Raw genomic sequence first — 21,223 nt, forward strand, 5'->3', positions numbered from 1 at the left:
GTTGCCTGTAAAATAAAAATAAAACCTAAGCTAGATACAATGTAATTATTAGTTATATTGTAGCTATCTTAGGGTTTATTTTATAGGTAAGTATTTAGTTTTAAATAGGAATAATTTATTTAATTGTAGTAATTTTATTTCGTTTTATTTAAATTATATTTAAGTTAGGGGGTGTTAGGGTTAGACTTAGGTTTAGGGGGGAATACATTTAATATAGTTGCGGCGACGATGTGGGGGCGGCAGATTAGGGGTTAATAAATGTAGGTAGGTGTCAGCGATGTTAGGGACAGCGGTTTCGAGGTTAATATGTTTATTATAGTGGCGGCGATGTCCGGTCAGCAGATTAGGGGTTAAAAAATGTATTTAAGTGTTTGCGATGTGGGGGGGGGGGCTCAGTTTAGAGGTTAATAGGTAGTTTATGGGTGTTAGTGTACTTTTTAGCATTTTAGTTAAGAGTTTTATGTTACGGCATTAGCCCATAAAACTCTTAACTACTGACTTTTAAATGCGGTATCAGTCTTGACAGGAGAGGCTGTACCGCTCACTTCTTCCAAGACTCGTAATACCGGCGTTAGGAAAATCCCATTGAAAAGATAGGATACGCAATTGACGTAAGGGGATTTGCGGTATGCTCGAGTCGCGGAAGAAAAGTGAGCAGTACACCTGTACCTGCCAGACTCGTAATACCAGCGGGCGTTAAAAAGCAGCGTTGGGACCTCTCAAGGCTGCTTTTTAAGGCTAACGCAAGACTCGTAATCTAGCAGTTGGTGTTTACTATCCCTTTAAAGGGACAGTCAAGTATAAATTAAACTTTCATTATTCAGATAGGACTTTTAATTTTAATTGACTTTCCAATTTACTTTTATCATCAAATTTGCTTTTTTCTCTTGGTATTCTTAGTTTAAACTAAACATAGGTAGGCTCATATGCTAATTTCTAAGCCTTTGAGGGCTGCCTCTTATCACATGCTTTGTAAATCTCTTTTTAACACAAAGAGACAGAAAGTACACGTGGGCCATATAGATAACACTGTGTTCAGGCACAGAAAGTTATTTAAGATCTAGCACAATACAATGCTAAATATAAGACAATAGATAATAAGCAGTCACAGTCATGTGATCAGGGGGCTGGAAGAAGGTTCCTAGATACAAGGTAATCACAGAGGTAAAAAGTGTATTAATATAACTGTGTTGGTTATACAAAACTGGGGAATGAGTAATAAAGGGATTATCTATCTTTTAAAACAATAACAATTCTATGGTACACTGTCCCTTTAAGTTTCCTTACCACCATATTTATGGAAAAAAATGTATTATTTGTGTTCTAAGCAATGATTTTACTTAACAAATTATAGGATTTACCATCACTAAAAATAAAGTTGAGTTTAGTGATCAGTTATTTAAAAAAGGGGGGCTATGGGTGCAAACATCACCTCATTGAAGGAGAGCGCTTTGCCTTGGGCAGCTGGAGCTGCTGAGTTAAGTGATGTGCAGCGGCACAGTCAGGGTGAGTTTAGCACCCTTTTTAAATAACTGATCACTTAGAGGCATATTTATCAAGCTCCGTACGGAGACCGCTGGATAACCTGTAAGCCTGCTCTGAGGCAGCGGACATAAATTGACAGAAATCAACCCGATAGAATACGATCGGGTTAATTGACACCCCCTGTTTGCGGCCACGAATCTGCAGGGGGCAGCATTGCATCAGCAGTTCACAAGAACTGCTGGTGCAATGATAAATGCCAACAGCGTATGCTGTCTGCATTTATCAATGTGCAGCGGACATTATCCGCTATATCGGATCATGTCTGCTTGCAACATAGTAAATAGGCCCTTTAAACTCAACTTTATTTTTAGTGATGGTCAATCCTAGCATTTGTTAAACACTTGGATTTATCATCACTTTAAGTTTAAAATAATTTACTTTTGTCAACTCTATTATAATGGACCAGTATTCTTGCAGTTTTAAAATTTGATCTGTAGGTTTCTTAGCTTCGTGTAACCTTCAATCATTCTATCATTTTAGTAGATCTATTTTTTTTCAACTAAATTGCACTTAATAACATTTTCCACTTAGTCTAATTCTGCATTGCTTCTAAAGCTAATAGCCTAAAGTAAGGCAGAATGACTTATATTTCACAATTATTTCTAGCTATCACAGGTAACGCAATTAATGGGACATTATTCTTATAATAAACAAATTACAAATAGCATGTATTAAAACTTGTTCCCCTGTGATATGGATGTTTTGGCAGTGAGTATATGTATCATGAAATACAATCTTGTTGAAGGGCTTTAAAGTGATATTAAAGTTATCTTTTTATATATGTGTAGTATATACTAAAGTCCAAACAAAAATGTTCATTACTATAAAAATGTTAAAGGATACTGAAAATGTGTTAGGTCAAACTTGTGGAGAACGTGTGGGGATTTCACTCAAATGTGAGAAAACAGATAAATATAAAATATCCAGACCCCCTTATGCTAAATGGACGATCAACTAGAAATTTCACTGCACACCCTTGCTCACAAATTATTAATTTAACAACAGATGGTTGAACAAATATGGATGTGGGAGGGGGAAAAGAAGTTGTTTCAAGTTTTTGTCTTTAAAATTTTTGTCTTTTTTAAAAAAAAAAAAAAAAACATACATAAAAATAAAAATGCCATTAAGCACTTCTCAAACTCTTAAAGGGACAGTGAACACCAGAATTTTTGTTGTTTAAAAAGAAAGATAATCCCTTTATTACCCATTCCCCAGTTTTGCATAACCAACACAGTTATAATAATATACATTTGACCGCTGTAATTACCTTGTATCTAAGCTTCTGCTGACTACCCCCTTATTTCAGTTATTTTCACAGACATGCCGTTTAGCTAATCAGTGCTTACTCCTAGGTCACTTGACGTGCATGAGCTCAATGTTATCTATATGAAACACATGAACTAATGCCCTCTAGTGGTCAAAATGTATTCAGATTAGAGGCAATCTTCAAGGTCTAAGAAATTAGCATATGAACATCCTAGGTTTAGCTTTTAACTATGAATACCAAGAGAACAAAGCAAAATTGGTGATAAAAGTAAATTGGGAAGATGTTTAAAATTACATGCCCTATTTAAATCATGAAAGTTTTCTTTGGATTTGACTTTCCCTTTAAGAGCTTTACGTAGGTTTGCAATAATTGCTCATTTTTGTTTAACCATGTATTAACCATCTGTACAGTATGAAATAGTAACAAGGTGCACCATCTCCTCATATAGAACCTTGATATGTTCTGTAGAAGTCTAACATCAAAAAGAGAATTCAACAGCTAGTTCATGACAGACACAGGTTAAACATGTTGACAAGCAAACTCTATAAAAATGACCACTGCACATCTGTTTGTCCATTAAGTAGACTTAAATCATTCTTAATTTTATTAAAAACAAAGAGACAGGTATTTTGAAATATCTCATTTTTGCTACTCAGGCAGTTTTTAAAAGAAACATTAATAAAAGAGTAAATACAAAACACAAAACAGCAGCATTAGGATAAGCATACGTAAAGTAGCCAATGACAGTACACAGCTGAAACCTGAGCTTTCTTATAATGACCATATACTGTCCAAAGGGTCCATAAACTTACTCTTTCTTGTATGATGCAAAGTGGTAGAAATTATTTAGAAAAATTAGCAAAAGTTATAAAATATTTGTAGCAAGAAATAACATAAATGCTAAATATAAAGTACAAAGAGAAAATGTTTGCCTCTGTGTCTTTAATAAAATCTAGGATAATTAGAATGTGCTATTACCCCCTTTAAACAGAAATAGAGCATTTTTTATTTACCTATATTTAACTATATATATTTACTAAGCAGACAACTCAAGGTATTGATCTAGGCCCATTTTGGTATATTGCATGCCACCATTTCATCGCCAAATGTAATCATATAAAAAAAAATTGTTAACTTTTTCACAAACTTTGGGTTTCGGACTGAAATGATTTATATACCGCTTGTGCAGTCATGACACAAATGATTGTAAAAGCTTCTCTGGGATCCCCTACATGTCTTTGCCATTGCTTTTTGGTAATTAGAATGATGCTAATTGCAGCTGTGAACCACACTTCTATTATTTCTGACAGTGAAGGGGTTAATCAGGTAGCTTGTAAGGCTAATCTTAGCTTTAGTGCTTAGATTACCCTCCCACCTCCTGATACCTGCCTGATCCCCCCCAAACAGCTCTCTCCCCTCCATCACCCCCACTGGTCACCACCATCTTAAGTACTGGCAGATAGTCTGCCAGTATGCAATTTAGTTTTTATTTTTGTTTATAATTTTCTGCACTGTTGTGATCCTGCTCAACCCTTCCACCTCCCTGATTTCCCCAAATAGCGCTCTAAACCTTCATTTTTCCACTACTTATGGCTATCTTTAGTACTGGCAGCTTTCTGCCAGTGCCTATATAATACCTATATATTTTATTTAAAAAAAATATACATATTTTATTTTCTGTAGCGTAGTGGCCCCCCCCAACTCTACCCTCCGGCGATCGTTAGTTAAGGACCCCATACCCCACAAGCTACCTTTTTTTTGTAGTGTAACGCCTTATCTCTCCCTCTACCTTTATTTTTATTTTCTGCAGTTTAGAGCCATCCCAATCCCTCCTCCTCCGTCTGCTGGTACACTGCCCAACCTCCTTACAGTTTTCCTCCCACACCTCCCGCTGGCACCAGCTGATGATTGTTACTGATGGTGACACACACAGTCTGTAATGATCTAGCATCTGCCTTCATATAGAACTAGAGCACCAATCATGCTCCAGATCTCCGCATTAACTTTTACAGCCGAGACTGCTGACAGAGACAGTATCAAATTCATTTTTTTTTTTTGGGGGGGAGGCACTTCTTAGATTCTTACACCTGGGCCCTGTGGTTTCTAGTTACGCCTCTGCATTTTGGTAAATAAAAAGATTAATATATTAATATTGTTATGTGTTAGAAGAAATAAAGCTGAATCTGAAAGTAATGATGTTAGCATTGCATGGTAGGCATGTCCTAGCTGTTACACCTGTGTCTGGAGTTAATCCTTGGACCTCTGGTCTCTGGCACGTTGCCTTTTGCCTGAGCCACTGGAGATTTCAAATGTTTGCATTAAAACTACTTATTTTACTACCTGCTCTGGCTGGCTATCTGGCTCCATCTGCCTGCCAGCTGCAGATAGTTACTCTATCAACAGCCTATATAAGCAACTTCCTGCTTCCTGTGTATAGGATCTTTTTCCTGGGGGTGCATATCCTGAGAGACTTCCTTGGCTGAACTTGTTGCTGACATTGCTTGTTTTTTAATAGACCAAGTTAATTTAGCACCAGTGTAGTGTGCTTACTGCCAGGCCTCACACCATTAGCCCATAACATGTAGAAAGTCAGAGGCAGCAGCACCACTTCAAAAAACTCCTTGTTTGCTTGTTTTACACCTCGCCTTTGGACCACGATTCTGTCTGCCTTTGCCTGAAAGTGTTTTGACCTTTTGTCTGGACTTTGTTATTCTCTGCCTACCAATTCTTTACTGTCTTTTGTATATTTACATATACCTAGGTTGTGTATATGTATGTACTTATATGTGTTTTGTTTTAGATATAACAGATATGTCCCTTTAGAGGACTCACCTACTGTTTGAGTCCTCCCCTTTCAATTTAATGTCACAAGTTTTCCTTTTTTGTGTATTGGACTTGTGGGGTATTTGTGGGGTATTTGGACTTTCTGTCTTTATATCTTCCTATTCACATAATTAGTGATGTACTCTTGGCAACGGTTTATACCTTTAACACTTATACGCTGTATAAAATTAGTATATCCAATGTTTGTTTGTCTTTTGTAATATAATTCCAATGGCCTTACTATGGTTCTGTTTAGTATAGTTCACTCTTGTATATATAGGGTTAAAGCACACTGGGCATGTTGTTGTTTTAAACAATATGTTTTTTAACCATTGATGTTGCTGCAATTGTGTATATATTGTACACCTGTGGCTGGCTTCAGCATGCTATGATTACGGCTTTGCCGAAACACGTAAGCTTGCCAGCCAGGGGTGCCCCTACCTCAATTTTGTCTTGACATTTTGTATGTCCTATCTATTTTATGACTAGCCAATAAAGGTTATGTTTTAAGTTTTTAGACTAACGCTCTTGTACTCTCTTTTTGTGGAACTGTTAGCACCCTGCTACGTCCCCTTGTTGTTTTACTCCAGGAGGCTATGGGTATTTGCATTCAATGAGATCTGAACTATGGAGACTAAACTATGGAGATCGCGCTGACATCTGAGAAAAAGCAAGTTACATTTGAGCTCAAGAGGATCGATATTGGTAGCGGTGGTTCCCCGCCTATTGCATTGCCGTGGCTGCTGCTGCCGTCCGGTTGGAGGAAGTCTTGTGTGACATCATTTGCGTCACCCTGGTTTGCCGTTGGTACACGCTCCCTCTGTGAAAGACCCAGTGGAGCTCTAGCAGCGGAACACGGACACATCATGCATTGGAGGTGTAACGGAAGGAACTGGTGACGGTTTGCATCGATACTCGGATGGACATTCCCTCCCAGAACTTTACCTAGACCCGTGAGTTATCGGAACTTCGTAAGGAGGAGGTGAGGTCTATACCATTTCAGTTCATATGCCATGTCAGTGACTTTACTCTCTTAATGCATACATTGACTTACATTCGCTTTTTAATTCAGAGCTGTAAGGACTGGGATTTTCTTGCATGCATTTGTTACTCATAGCTAGCCTGTACATTGGCACTTTTGCAAAGCAAGTGTTTATATTGACGTTTTTTGTCTTTATTTCAGTTTATTCCCCCTATCCCTCTTGTTTGGTATACAGTATACACAGGCCAACATGGACCCTGAGGAAGTGACTAAGGCAGTGACTCATCAGGGACAATTGCTTGGAGTTCACACTGCACAGTTAGAGAGTTTGGATTTGAAATGGGATCACCTCACTTCCAAACTGCTCCAGCTGCTTCCCAAGCAGTCACTTCTCTCATTGTCCATACTCCAGGTCCTAAACTACCACTTCCTAAAAAATGTGATGGTACTCCAGATGATTGTAGGGGATTTCTCAATAAATGTTGCCTGCACTTCAAGAACAATCCACAGTCCTTCACTACCTCAGATGCACAAGTCACCTTTATTAAATCATTATTAAATGGGAAGGCTCTCTCCTGGGTCTCTCCTCTCCTGGAAAAGAATGACCCAGTGCTTCAGAACTCTAAATCATTCCTCTCTGCTATACAAGCTGTCTTAGACAAGTCCGTTAGAGTAGCTATGGCTGAGCACTCAGGGCTCACAGTTGGTGGCCCTATACGCTATAGATTTCTGTACACTAGCTGCAGAAACAGACTGGAACACTGTGGCTCTGAAGGCGGGGACTTTGTGAACGTATAAAGGATGAGCTGGTATTCAGAGACATTCCTGACTCCGTCGAGGAGTTTCTCTCAGTTTGCATTAAATGGGATTCACAACATCAGGAAAGACAAATGGAAAAAGACTTCAACCGAAGAACCTATAAACCTATGATTATCTTGACTGCTAGCTTCAGTTCTCCATCTGCTGCAATGTCTTCTCCTCCTCCTGAGCAAACTATAGAAATCGGTTCCATCTGTCTTTCTGAGGCTGAGAGGGCATGCAGACGTAACCTAGGCCTCTGGTTCTGCTTGCTCCCACTACTATTTTTGTCACTTTTTTGTTCACATCCTGGGACTGTTTTTATAGTCACTTCCCAACCTTAGGGTCCCTTCCTGCACAAACAATATACTACCTTTGAAAAATGAAAGAGAGGCACCAGTTGGAAAGTGAAAATATAACTATCAGAAAGTAGAATATAAATTATATCTTCCTTTTGAGAGCTAGATTATGAGTGGAGCTGTAGTTTTAGCACATGTTCAAGCATTAAAACCGCTAGTAGTAAGTTTTTTGTGCTCAGAGATTCGAGCTCGTACTATGAGTTGAAAGTAAAATGTTTGCAGTCTCACGTTTGCAATGTTGTGGTAACAAATAGACTTTGAAAAGTCGTGAACGCTAAATCTCATTCCCTTATAGACTTCAACTGAAAAAATTTGAAAAAAACTAACACCCACAAGTCATGCAAACACGATCTTGGTTATTTTAAAGTGTAATATAAGAAGATAATATTGCATATTTTATAAACCAAAGTTCTAAACGTAGCTCAATATGTTCTATTTATTCTTAAAGGGACATTAAACACTAAGGGCTAGATTACAAGTGGAGCACAATATTACACGTACGGGAGCTTATTTGCACTCCACTCAGTAATACCAGTGCACAAGGTCGTAGTCACCACTGTGTAACATCACCTTTTCTTTTAATAACACTTATTAAGTGTTTGGGCACTAAAGACACCAGTTGGTTAAGTTTAGCAAGCGGAATTTTCACCCATTCATCCATTATGCATGTCTTCAACTGCGCAAATGTACAGGGCCTTACTTGCCTTTGCACTTCATAATACGTTACAAATTTGCACTCTTTGCTTATGTAACCATGCGCTTGTAATCCGGACAGAATGGGGTTTGGCGTTGTCCTGCTGGAAAATGCAGGGAAGTCCCTGGAAAAGAAGACGTCTGGATGGCAGCATATGTTGCTCCAAAATGTATACATATCTTTCTGCATTAATGGTGCCCTCACAGATGTGCAAGCTACCCATACCATGACAGATGCTGGCTTTTGGACCTGACGCTGGTAACAGCTTGGGTGGTCCTTTTCTTCATTTGGCCCAGAGAATACAATGGCTGTCTCTAAAAACCATAAAACACAATTCCATTGTGCTACTGTCCCACTCAGATGAGACCAAGCCCAAAGAAGTCAGTTGCACTTCTGGACAGTGTTGATGTATGGCTTCTGCTTTGCATAGTAAAGTCGTAACTTGCATCTGTGGATACAGAGGCAAATGGTGTTGACTGACAAAAGTTTACCAAAGTATTCTCAAGCTCATGTCAGGATATCCATTACAGACTCATGACAGTTTTTGAGACAGTGACATCTGAGGGATCGGAGACTGTAGAAGGTGAAATGCCTAAAATCCTACCAATTTGTTTTTGAGAATGTTGTTCTCAAAGTGTTGGATTTTTTGCTGATGTATCTGTCGGCACATATATACTATGTGTCAAACAGATCTGCAAAACAGAACAGATGGAGTTCAACAAAGTGCACAGAAGATCTAAGTGTAGTATTAAAAGCACCAATTTATTAAAAAAGCAAATAAAACTCTACACATTTACAAAGAATCCCTCAAACATATGAGGTATGAATCCACAATGGTTAACAGTTGGTACCCTGAGAGCTGTTTCATCAGAAGTCCACACTAGTGCAAGTTTGTATCAAACACCTGTATCTTTAACAAGTCCCCAGTTAATGCGGTAGTTTGAATTTACTTCTATCGGCTCCACCGGACCAAACAACCAATGAATATAAAAGCGGAGACCGTGTCTCAAGTAACAGCTGATCTATACAAGCCGGCTTCAGTCAAGCTGTCACTGTAAGCACACTCAAGTCTTCTGTAGCATATAATGGGCGTGGGCTTCCTTCCTTGTATTCTATGATTACACGATTGCCTCACCTGTCATCAGATTTGAAATGAGTGTATATTTTCAAAAATACATTAAATTAACAAAGAAAGAAAAAAAATCAAATAATGTGTTAATAACGTGTTTTCATTATAGTACAGGGTAGATTAAATCTTCAGTTGACTCTTTTTTGATTGTTTTTTTGCATATTCCATACTCCCCAACTTTTTTGGAATTGGGGTTGTAGATAGTTTAATGGTGTGTGTTTGTTTGTTTATGGTGTCTGTAGATGTTATGTATGATAGACATGTGCATGGTGAAAAAATTTGGTTCGGATCGATTCTGAGTTTTTCGAATTTCGGTTTGGATCGATTCGAATTTGGAAAAATTTGAATCAATTCGGTTCGAATTCATTTCGGATTTATTTGGATTCGAATAAATTCGGCTGGATTCGGTTTGATTCGGTTCGGTTTGGAAATTTGGAATTTCGGTAAGTGTTAGGTGGGATTAGACTAGTATTATGTACTGTATATTAGGTGTAACCCATAGCAGAGTGATATAACCTAATATACTGTACAACACTAGTGTAATCCACGGCCGTCCGAATATACCGAATAAATCTGAATAAATCCAAACTTATTCGGATTTATTCCGAATCGATCTGAAACGAATCGCACATTTCTAATGTATGATGTGTAGGTGTGTATATGTGTAGTAACATATTTGTAAACCTTCATAACACATAAACCACTGTTTGGTGTTCAAAGAAGCCGTTTTTGCTGTAGGTTTGGCTAATAATTTTAAAGTTCAGGCTGTAGCAAATTGTATCAAACACCCTTTGGAGTCCAAAACCAGGGACGTTATTATTTACTTGCAGGACGCCAAAGGGGGCACAATACGATTGGCTACAGCCTGAATCACCACTGAAGTAAGAAATAGAGTATCCCTTACTGGTGGAGGAACTGCAGAATATATGACATGAAGTGTAATTATTAAACAAATTAAGAGTTTATAAAGCTTTCATGAATTAAAGTCCTCATCTTTTACTTTATAATAGACAAGAGGAAATCAATATAAACTACATTAATGGATATATTGCTTCAAAAAACATATAATATTGCCAGTCCCATTGACGAGTATACACTGTTACTTTATGATTACAAATATTGTAAATACAAACTTTAAAGCTTACCATCACTTTAAGAGAAAAGTGCAAATTTCCAACACTTAAAACTCCATATGTATTTAACAAATTCATTTCTAAATTCCACCATATACACCATATCCAGTCAAGGAGGATACTGACAAAACTGTCAGGCTTTAAAGAAAAGCATGCAATCCAATGTTATAAACACCTGAAAAACAGGGTCATTGAACAGTCCAACAAACTTATACTATGGCATTATAATTTATCATATTTTACTTTTTGTGTCTAACTAATTTATCTTTTATAAAAATGCTGAGATGGTTTTTTTTAATTTACAGGTTTACCAGTATATGCATGAAACCATTCCTGTAAATGGCTGTCCAGAATTCCGTGCCCGTGCTACAGCAAAGGTGAGAACTCTTAATCAATATTTGTAGATATTGTGCTGATAAATGAGTGCCAGAGGTATACTTTGGTAAGTTAGACAGTTAGGTCTCAGTTTGTATTTTGAGTTTTCAAATCCATATGTTAGAATTATAGTTCAAACTGTTTTACTATTAATTGTCAAGGGAAGATAATGGTCTAGATCAGGGGTTGGCAAACTTATTTTGTAAAGGGCCAGAGAGTAAATATTTTACTATTTGAGTGCCATGAGGCAAAATCTAGAATACTATGGGCCAGATTACAAGTGGAGCTCTAACAGTTGCGCGCAAGCTATAAGGGGTTTATCAGGGGTATTTGCGCTCGTCGAGCTTTGTTGCTTGTATAACAAGTTGAAAGTAAACGCGATTGCTTGAGTGCAATTCAAGTTAACGTGCATTGGGTTAGCGTGTTCTCAGAGCTCTGGTTAGGCAAAGGGTTTTAACATAGAGATACATACATATACATCTCTAAAGATGTATATGAATGTGTATTTTTATATATATATATATATATATATATATACATACAGGGAGTGCAGAATTATTAGGCAAATGAGTATTTTGACCACATCATCCTCTTTATGCATGTTGTCTTACTCCAAGCTGTATAGGCTCGAAAGCCTACTACCAATTAAGCATATTAGGTGATGTGCATCTCTGTAATGAGAAGGGGTGTGGTCTAATGACATCAACACCCTATATCAGGTGTGCATAATTATTAGGCAACTTCCTTTCCTTTGGCAAAATGGGTCAAAAGAAGGACTTGACAGGCTCAGAAAAGTCAAAAATAGTGAGATATCTTGCAGAGGGATGCAGCACTCTTAAAATTGCAAAGCTTCTGAAGCGTTATCATCGAACAATCAAGCGTTTCATTCAAAATAGTCAACAGGGTCTCAAGAAGCGTGTGGAAAAACCAAGGCGCAAAATAACTGCCCATGAACTGAGAAAAGTCAAGCGTGCAGCTGCCAAGATGCCACTTGCCACCAGTTTGGCCATATTTCAGAGCTGCAACATCACTGGAGTGCCCAAAAGCACAAGGTGTGCAATACTCAGAGACATGGCCAAGGTAAGAAAGGCTGAAAGACGACCACCACTGAACAAGACACACAAGCTGAAACGTCAAGACTGGGCCAAGAAATATCTCAAGACTGATTTTTCTAAGGTTTTATGGACTGATGAAATGAGAGTGAGTCTTGATGGGCCAGATGGATGGGCCCGTGGCTGGATTGGTAAAGGGCAGAGAGCTCCAGTCCGACTCAGACGCCAGCAAGGTGGAGGTGGAGTACTGGTTTGGGCTGGTATCATCAAAGATGAGCTTGTGGGGCCTTTTCGGGTTGAGGATGGAGTCAAGCTCAACTCCCAGTCCTACTGCCAGTTTCTGGAAGACACCTTCTTCAAGCAGTGGTACAGGAAGAAGTCTGCATCCTTCAAGAAAAACATGATTTTTCATGCAGGACAATGCTCCATCACACGCGTCCAAGTACTCCACAGCGTGGCTGGCAAGAAAGGGTATAAAGGAAGAAAATCTAATGACATGGCCTCCTTGTTCACCTGATCTGAACCCCATTGAGAACCTGTGGTCCATCATCAAATGTGAGATTTACAAGGAGGGAAAACAGTACACCTCTCTGAACAGTGTCTGAGAGGCTGTGGTTGCTGCTGCACGCAATGTTGATGGTGAACAGATCAAAACACTGACAGAATCCATGGATGGCAGGCTATTGAGTGTCCTTGCAAAGAAAGGTGGCTATATTGGTCACTGATTTGTTTTTGTTTTGTTTTTGAATGTCAGAAATGTATATTTGTGAATGTTGAGATGTTATATTGGTTTCACTGGTAAAAATAAATAATTGAAATGGGTATATATTTGTTTTTTGTTAAGTTGCCTAATAATTATGCACAGTAATAGTCACCTGCACACACAGATATCCCCCTAAAATAGCTATAACTAAAAACAAACTAAAAACTACTTCCAAAACTATTCAGCTTTGATATTAATGAGTTTTTTTGGGTTCATTGAGAACATAGTTTTTGTTCAATAATAAAATTAATCCTCAAAAATACAACTTGCCTAATAATTCTGCACTCCCTGTATATATAGAAATATATATTTAAAAATACTAAAAATACTAAAATAAATAAAGAACAGTTTCTTCTAAGTGAAGAACATGGAATGTAAAATATTTATATTCAAAACATAATAAAACAATTAAAATTAAATAAAAATTGTATTTCATGTTTGAAGGTATATAACTGAAAAATACTCAAAAATGTATATACATGTGTGTATACATGCATACCTCCCCACTACGGCCCCTTACCATATATAATATCCCCCTTTTTAAAAAAAAAATCTAAATATAACTTTTAAAAACATTTATTTCCAGAGCATTTTCATATGTTTTGACATGCAAACTAGCAAACGATAATGATTTACAGCAATGTTTTGAATTGCGATTGATCACAATACTTTACTCACCACTTATAAAACAAGAGTAATAGCGCTCCCTGCTTTATCAATAAAAATGATAGGGCCCGCTAAAAATGGTTTTGTAAAGATGCTTTGATTAAAATATTTATCCATCTACTTGTAGTACAAATTTTATGTTATTCTTGGTGCTAGCTGACACAAAGGGCAAAATGTATTAAGCACCGAAAAAATGTGCCTAAAAAGTCGTGATTATTTCCTCAATAGTTCGCAATGTGTGAAGTAAAAAATGTCGCCAGTATTTATAAAAATTCTAGAGACATTTTTTTTGTGATGTCAAGCGAATGGCTGATCTAGTTATCGTTTTCGATTTATTTATCAATCTTAACTTTAGCCACCGGTAAATGGTTTTATTGTTTTTATCCTATTATAACAAAATAAATTAATCACGTGATTGTTTGTAAGAATGTTATTTCTTATATATTATTTTTATTTTGCCCCTTCTTTGGCGCTCTTTCATCGAGTAAGATTGCCCGTTTTTTGGAGCTTATCTTTGTTCTTTTTAGTACACTTATTTCAAATAAACTTTAAAATGATTTAACTTTTTTATAAATTTGTATATACCTTTTTGTTATTTAATTAATTATTATTCTTCATGTTATGTGCCTTGTTGTGGGCAATTTCTAACCCTGGATACAGCCATTATGGCAAGAAAAATACATATTTCCATTTTCCCTCCAAACAACAATATCGCTCTTTATTTTTAATTACCTCGCAACCTACAAATTGGCGAGATTAAAAACAGTGAATATTGCATGCGCCACTTTTCACAAATATATGAGAACTGTGAATATATACAGGCATTTTAAAATGCCAATAGAGATTTAATACAAGAATTAGGCATTTCCAGACAACTTATTCGCATATATTAAAGACTTGTGAATGGTCATGAGTCAGTTAGTGCGCACATATTATTATTATTCTTTATTTATAAAGCGCCAACAGATTCCGCAGCGCTGCCCATGGGTACAAGGATAGAAGTACAACAGAGAAACAATACAATAAAAGTCAAAATTTTACAGACAGATACAGGGAGTATTGAGGGCTCTATTCCCGTGGGAACTTACAATCTAAATGGGTAGGAGGGTGGGAAACAGGATGAAAATTTGCGACTTTATTAGCCCATAACCTTTCATAAATATTGTGATAACATTTGTGAGGTTTTTTTGACGACAAATATGAGAATTTTCTTATTCTCACTTTAATACATTTTTCCCAAAAGATAGGCACCCTGTGCTATTCAATGCGCCACACTTACAATCTAGACCTGTTTATATTACAGTAATCACACTTCACTCAATAATAGCAGCCAGCTTCAAGTTTTCTGAACTTGCTTATGTTCACATTGTAATCTTATTACTGAGTGAAATGGTCCCTTCTTGTGTATGGGGAGATCTTAAGCGTCTGCAGTCAGTAATACAAAATACTCTTTTCCACCTCATAAATACTATTTCAATATGAAAGCAAATAAATAAGCATCTTGGAAAAAGTAGGCTTGTCTGTCTCTGTTTTTATTAATGTATTAAAATGTATTTAATTGATTTGAGTCAGAGATAGTATGTATCCTAGTAATAGTGTTAACTTACATTTTAAACCACAATGTTTCAATTACATTGTTTAAATAAATATATCATATTCTTATAGTTACAATATGAAGCAAACATTTTAGAAAATGTTTGATCTAAAAATGCATAGGGCTAGATTACAAGTGGAGCGGTATTTAACTATCTCACTTGCGCTCTAACTCTGCTAGAAGTAAGCTTTTTGCATGCTTCAGGTAGCGCTCCTATTAGAAATTGAAAGTAAAAAGTGTTCGCTTGCGTGCTAACCCAATGTGCTCAAAAAGTAGAAGATAAAATTTTGCAATCACGTTAGCGTATTCTCCTATATGAGCCAATGGAGCAAACAAAGTAAAAAAAGCAACACCCTACTCGTACACAAACCTGATCACATATTCTGAAGTGCGCTAATCCGACATGAAAATATGAATATTTCCTTTTCCGATATTCCTCACATAGCAGAATATGTTCTATTTATTAATATATATACATATTTCTACATATATCTGATGGTATTTTGGTGCAATATATACTGTATCTATACATATACATTATTTATAAATATATAAATGTATATATAAATAAATATAAATCTATATTCATAAATATTTAAGTATGTAGTATATACAGATATATATATATATATATATATATATATATATATATATATATATATATATATATATATATAGGAATATCTATTTTAAAATACATAAAGCATATGCTAATTATATTTGGCCCTATATTTATAAATATAATAAGTATAACACTTTATTAAAAATGAATATTGCATAAAAATAGTTTTCATCTACTTAAAGGGACAGTCAAGTCCAAAAAAAACTTTCATGGTTCAAATAGGGCATGTAATTTTAAACAACTTTCCAATTTACTTTTATCACCAATTTTGCTTTGTTCTCTTGGTATTCTTAGTTTAAAGCTAAACCTAGGAGGTTTATATGCTAATTTCTTTGACCTTGAAGGCCGTCTCTAATCTAAATGCATTTTGACAGTTTTTCACCACTAGAGGGCATTAGTTCATGTGTTTCATATAGATAACATTGAGCTCATGCACGTGAACTTACCGAGGAGTGAGCACTGATTGGCTAAAATGCAAGTCTATCAAAAGAACTGAAATAAGGGGGCAGTCTGCAGAGGCTTAGATACAAGGTAATTACAGAGGTAAAACGTGTATTATTATAATTGTGTTGGTTATGCAAAACTAGGGAATGGGTAATTAAGGGATTATCTATCTTTTAAAACAACAACAATTCTGGTGTTGACTGTTTCTTTAACTGGAAAGGGCTCCAATGTCTATATATATATATATATATATATATATATATACCAAATTTAGCAGACAGTCCAGCACTATTTTCCTTTTCTCTCTCAAGGAGTATCACTTTTTGCAATTTTACTCTTAGAGTGCGTTTGGGAGGCCTGCCATCCTCCCATACATAGTTTCCAAAAAGTAGATGATGGCAACAGCACAATCTTTAAAAAAAACTTCTTGTTTATTTAGAACAACATCAGGATAAAAACATAGCGACGTTTCGAGCCTCTTGGGCCCTTCCTCATGCTATGGATTAAGAACAGATTTCTCCCTTATATACGATCTGTGCATAAGGTGTGGCTTAATTAATTGTAGTTAATTGTGCAAACAGAATTATTTTGCTGGTATCCCCAAACGGTCAGGTTCCAACATAATAACTTACATTTATTTCCAACATTTTTATCAAAACCTTAATATTCCTATTAATTCTGTTTAATCTTTATATCACTTGAGAAAAAACTATATGACACAGATTATTAAAAACAACTATAAAAACAAATGCAGATCATAATCCTTGTTTAATCCATTTGAATATAGAGTTTTCAAATTTTGTATCCACCAAACTTCTTTCTTTTTAAGTAGCAGTTCTCTATTACCTCCTCTTCTTTGCTTAGGGATATGGTCTATGACCTGAAACCTTAGCTGGCTAACTGTGTGGCCTGCAGTGATAAAGTGTGATGAGACAGGTAGTGTCATGTCTTTGCATCTTATAGAAGATTTGTGTGCACTTATTCTGTCTCTGATAGGGTTAATAGTCTCCCCTACATAACCCCGCCCACATGGGCATTTCAAGACATATACTACATAGTTGGTATCACAAGTAAAGAGACCATTAATTTCTTTTTTGTATCATTAATTTGTGCTACATTTTTACCCTTTATCATTGAGTTACACTGAGCACAGTGCAAGCAGGGATAAGATCCCTTATTTGCAGTAGTTAAGTAGTTGATTGTGTCTTTTTTATCACTACCAGTGTCTGCTTTAACTACATAGTCTCTAATATTTTTTACCCTTTGTAAGAGTTAATAGGGGGCTGTTGAAACTCTTTAACATTGGGGTTTGTTCTTTCCAATAAATACCAATGGTTTTTTTATTATTTTAGAGATGTACTCACTGTATTGGTTATACTCTGAAGTAAAGACAAGTTGATTTTTAGTTTTGTCTTTTTTTGTTTTTTTATGCCCTATTCTCTCATATTTTACTGTTTGCTCACATTTCTCACTGACTGCAAGGGGATAGCCTCTCTCTTGAAATTTCTTTGCCATTTGTCTCATTCTTTTCTCCTGTAGCTTTGGGTCTTTCACATTTCTAACTGTCCTAAGAAACTGACGCTTGGGAATAGAGTTAAATACTCGTTCTGAATGAAAACTATCATAGTGTAGTATTGTGTATTGCGATCCGTTGGTTTACAATACAAATCAGTAACCAAATTACCATTTTGTTTATATACCCATGTATCTAGATAACTCTGTCATTGGAAAAACAGAGGGTAAATTTCAGCCTATATTACAATTTAATACTTCAACAAAAAGCTTAAGGGTCTCCTCTATATAGTATAGGGGAGGGGGAGACAGGGCTGAACAATAATCTAAAAATTCAGCAGAAATAGGTATGCTTAATCAGTAGATGCAATATCAGAAAGGGTAATAACAAAAAAGTCAATTTGAGTAATGTGAAACGACTAAACTTCTAAGGCTCTCCTTAAGCATAGAAAACAAAGATATAATAATGAGGAAAAAGTATGCAGTCAATGTAGCATAAGAGGTAGCCGGTAGGTATAGCACTTACTAGAAAATACCTCAAACATACGAGGTAAGGTGCCGCATCTGTAATGTAATGCCTCCGGTTATATCTCAAATCAGATCCAAGGTGGGAGATGTATCAGATCTTCTCCTTTTGGAGTACGGTATGTAAACCAAAGGTGGGAGTCCTTTAGAAGTTCCTCCAGGTGTCCAGCAGTTATGCAGTGTAAACGACACAAAGGAGGTACATAGCGGAATACAGTTTTATTAAAAGGAATATAAAAACAAGCCAAATAGCCACTTACATTTAAAACCCTCAAACATATGAGGTATGTGCAAGACTCATAAAATATGTATACACACTCTGTATTCAGACAGTTCTCTAAGTACTTCCGATTATACAGAATACTGGTCAGGTGGATAAGAAGTCCCAACGAAGAGAATACGAGATATCTAAAAAAATATATATATGTACAACACCAGAAGGGACAAAGTCCCAAAGAATAATCCCTTACGCATTTCGAAGGTTTGATATATCCTTCTTCCTCAGAGGGTTCCGTTGTTTTGGGATAATTCTAAATGAGATTTCAGCTGCTGTTCAAGATCTTTTTGTGAAGTGAGTACCACAGTGCAAACTTTTAGTGCAGCTTGTCTTCCTCCCCTCTTGTGGGGTCGTTTGGCATTCTATTTTGTGTTTGAGATATATATATGTCTAGATATGTATATATATATATATATATATATATATATATATATATACTGTATATATGTATTTATGTTTTATGTGTATATATGCCTGTAAATACATATATATATATATATATATATATATATATATATATATATATATATATATATACACACACATAAATGCATTTGTGTGAGAGACAAATGGTCAATCTAAATGAGAAAATACCGAAAAAACTAAATTATAAATATTCTTATGGTGCAGACACTATGTAATAAATATATTATCAGAAACTATAAGAAAAGAAATGGAACATCTTAATAAATGTACCATGGAAAAAGATTGGGAATCAAGCACTCTTTTAGATAATTAACATCAGTATTTATTTATCTAGTATACATGGGCTAAAGCTCAGATCAAATTAGGTACTCTGAACTATAGAAGCAAAGCAATTGTTACTAAAATATATTCAAAAAGTACCACATTGCAATACACAAAAAGTCACGTGACTATAAAATATTACCCTGTGAAGAAGCACAATAGTTTGAGTAAACATGAAAGTATGGTATACATAATTCATACAGTGTACACCTTACACAGTGCGTCACTCACACTACACCCCAGCTGCACACAGAACTCCTGTAAATTGCAGAGGCTGATTCTGGGTGATACACCTTAAGATGTTAAACAAAAACAAGGCTCAACACATTGTTGACAGTGTATGTCACTTACACCTAGATTACAAGTTTTGTGTTAGAGGCTATGCTGTGCTAACGAGCAGTTTATGCTCACCGCTCACTTACAGACAGCGTATTACGGGTTTTTACAACCCAGACAAGAAGTGAGCGTTGAGCAAAATTTTGCTCATTACCACACTCCAATACCAGCGCTGCCTACGTTAGCGGTGAGATGGTGTAACGTGCTCGTGCCCAATTTCCCCATAGGAATCAACAAAAAAAGCAGCGTAAAGCTTAGTAACGCAGCCCCATTGATTCCTATGGGGAAATACATTTTATGTCTACACCTAACACCCTAACATGAACCCCGAGTCTAAACACCCCTAATCCTACACTTACTAACCCCTCATCTGCCGGCCCTGACATCGCCGCAACCTACATTATATTATTAACCCTTAATCTGCTGCTCCGGACACCGCCGCCACCTACATTATACTTATGAACCCCTAATCTGCTGCCCCCAACATCACCGACACCTACATTATATTTATTAACCCCTAATCTGTCGCCCCCTATGTCGCTGCCACCTACCTACATTTATTAACCCCTAATCTGCTGCTCCCAACGTCGCCGCCACTATAATAAACATATTAACCCCTAAACCGCCGCACTCCAGCCTCGCAAACATTAGTTAAATATTATTAACCCCTAATCTTCAGGCCCTAACATCGACGCCACCTACCTACATTTATTAACCCCTAATCTGCCACCCCCCAACGTCGCCGCCACTATATTAAAGTTATTAACCCCTAAACCTAAGTCTAACCCTAAACCTAACACCCCCTAACTTAAATATAATTAAAGGAAATCTAAATAAAATTACTATAATTAACTAAATTATTCCTATTTAAAACTAAATACTTACCTGTAAAATAAACCCTAAGCAAGCTACAATATAACTAATGGTGGATTGAAGATAGAAGATTCCGTCTGGATGAAGACTTCTGCCCGTCTGGAGGACCACTTCTCCCGGCTTGGATAAAGACTTCTCCTGGCTTCGTTGAGGACTTCGGCCCGGTTAGGTTAAGACTTCTCCCGGTAAGGTGATCTTCAAGGGGTTAGTGTTAGGTTTTTTTAAGGGGGTATTGGGTGGGTTTTAGAGTAGGGTTGGTTGTGTGGGTGGTGGGTTTTAATGTTGGGGGGATTTGTAATTTTTTTTACAGGTAAGAGAGCTGATTAATTTAGGGCAATGCCCCGCAAAAGGCTCTTTTAAGGGCTATTTGTAATTTAGTGTAGGGTAGGGCTTTTTTTTATTTTGGGGGGCTTTTTTATTTTGTTAGGGGGATTAGATTAGGTGTAATTAGTTTAAAGTCTTGTAATTTGTTTATTATTTTCTGTAATTTAGTGTGTTTTTTTGTACTTTAGATAATTTTATTTAATTGTATTTAATTGTATTTAATTTAGGGAATTAATTTAATTATAATGTAGTGTTAGGTGTAATTGTAACTTAGGTTAGGTTTTATTTTACAGGTAACTTTGTATTTATTTTAGCTAGGTAGTTATTAAATAGTTAATAACTATTTAGTAACTATTCTACCTAGTTAAAATAAATACAAACTT

At 36.3% G+C, this 21,223-nt stretch overlaps 1 protein-coding gene across 1 annotated transcript in view; it reads left to right on the forward strand.

Moving 5' to 3' along the window:
* LIN7A (lin-7 homolog A, crumbs cell polarity complex component) overlaps nt 1–21,223 on the forward strand; it is an 88,209-nt gene that overhangs the window by 39,086 nt on the left and 27,900 nt on the right. The window contains exon 4 of the mRNA XM_053719239.1: nt 11,036–11,107. Within this exon, the coding sequence (XP_053575214.1) occupies nt 11,036–11,107 (72 nt within the window). The remainder of the gene's footprint in view (nt 1–11,035; nt 11,108–21,223) is intronic.

Source organism: Bombina bombina, chromosome 6, assembly GCF_027579735.1.
Source record: "Bombina bombina isolate aBomBom1 chromosome 6, aBomBom1.pri, whole genome shotgun sequence".
NCBI classification, from domain to species: Eukaryota; Metazoa; Chordata; class Amphibia; order Anura; family Bombinatoridae; genus Bombina; species Bombina bombina.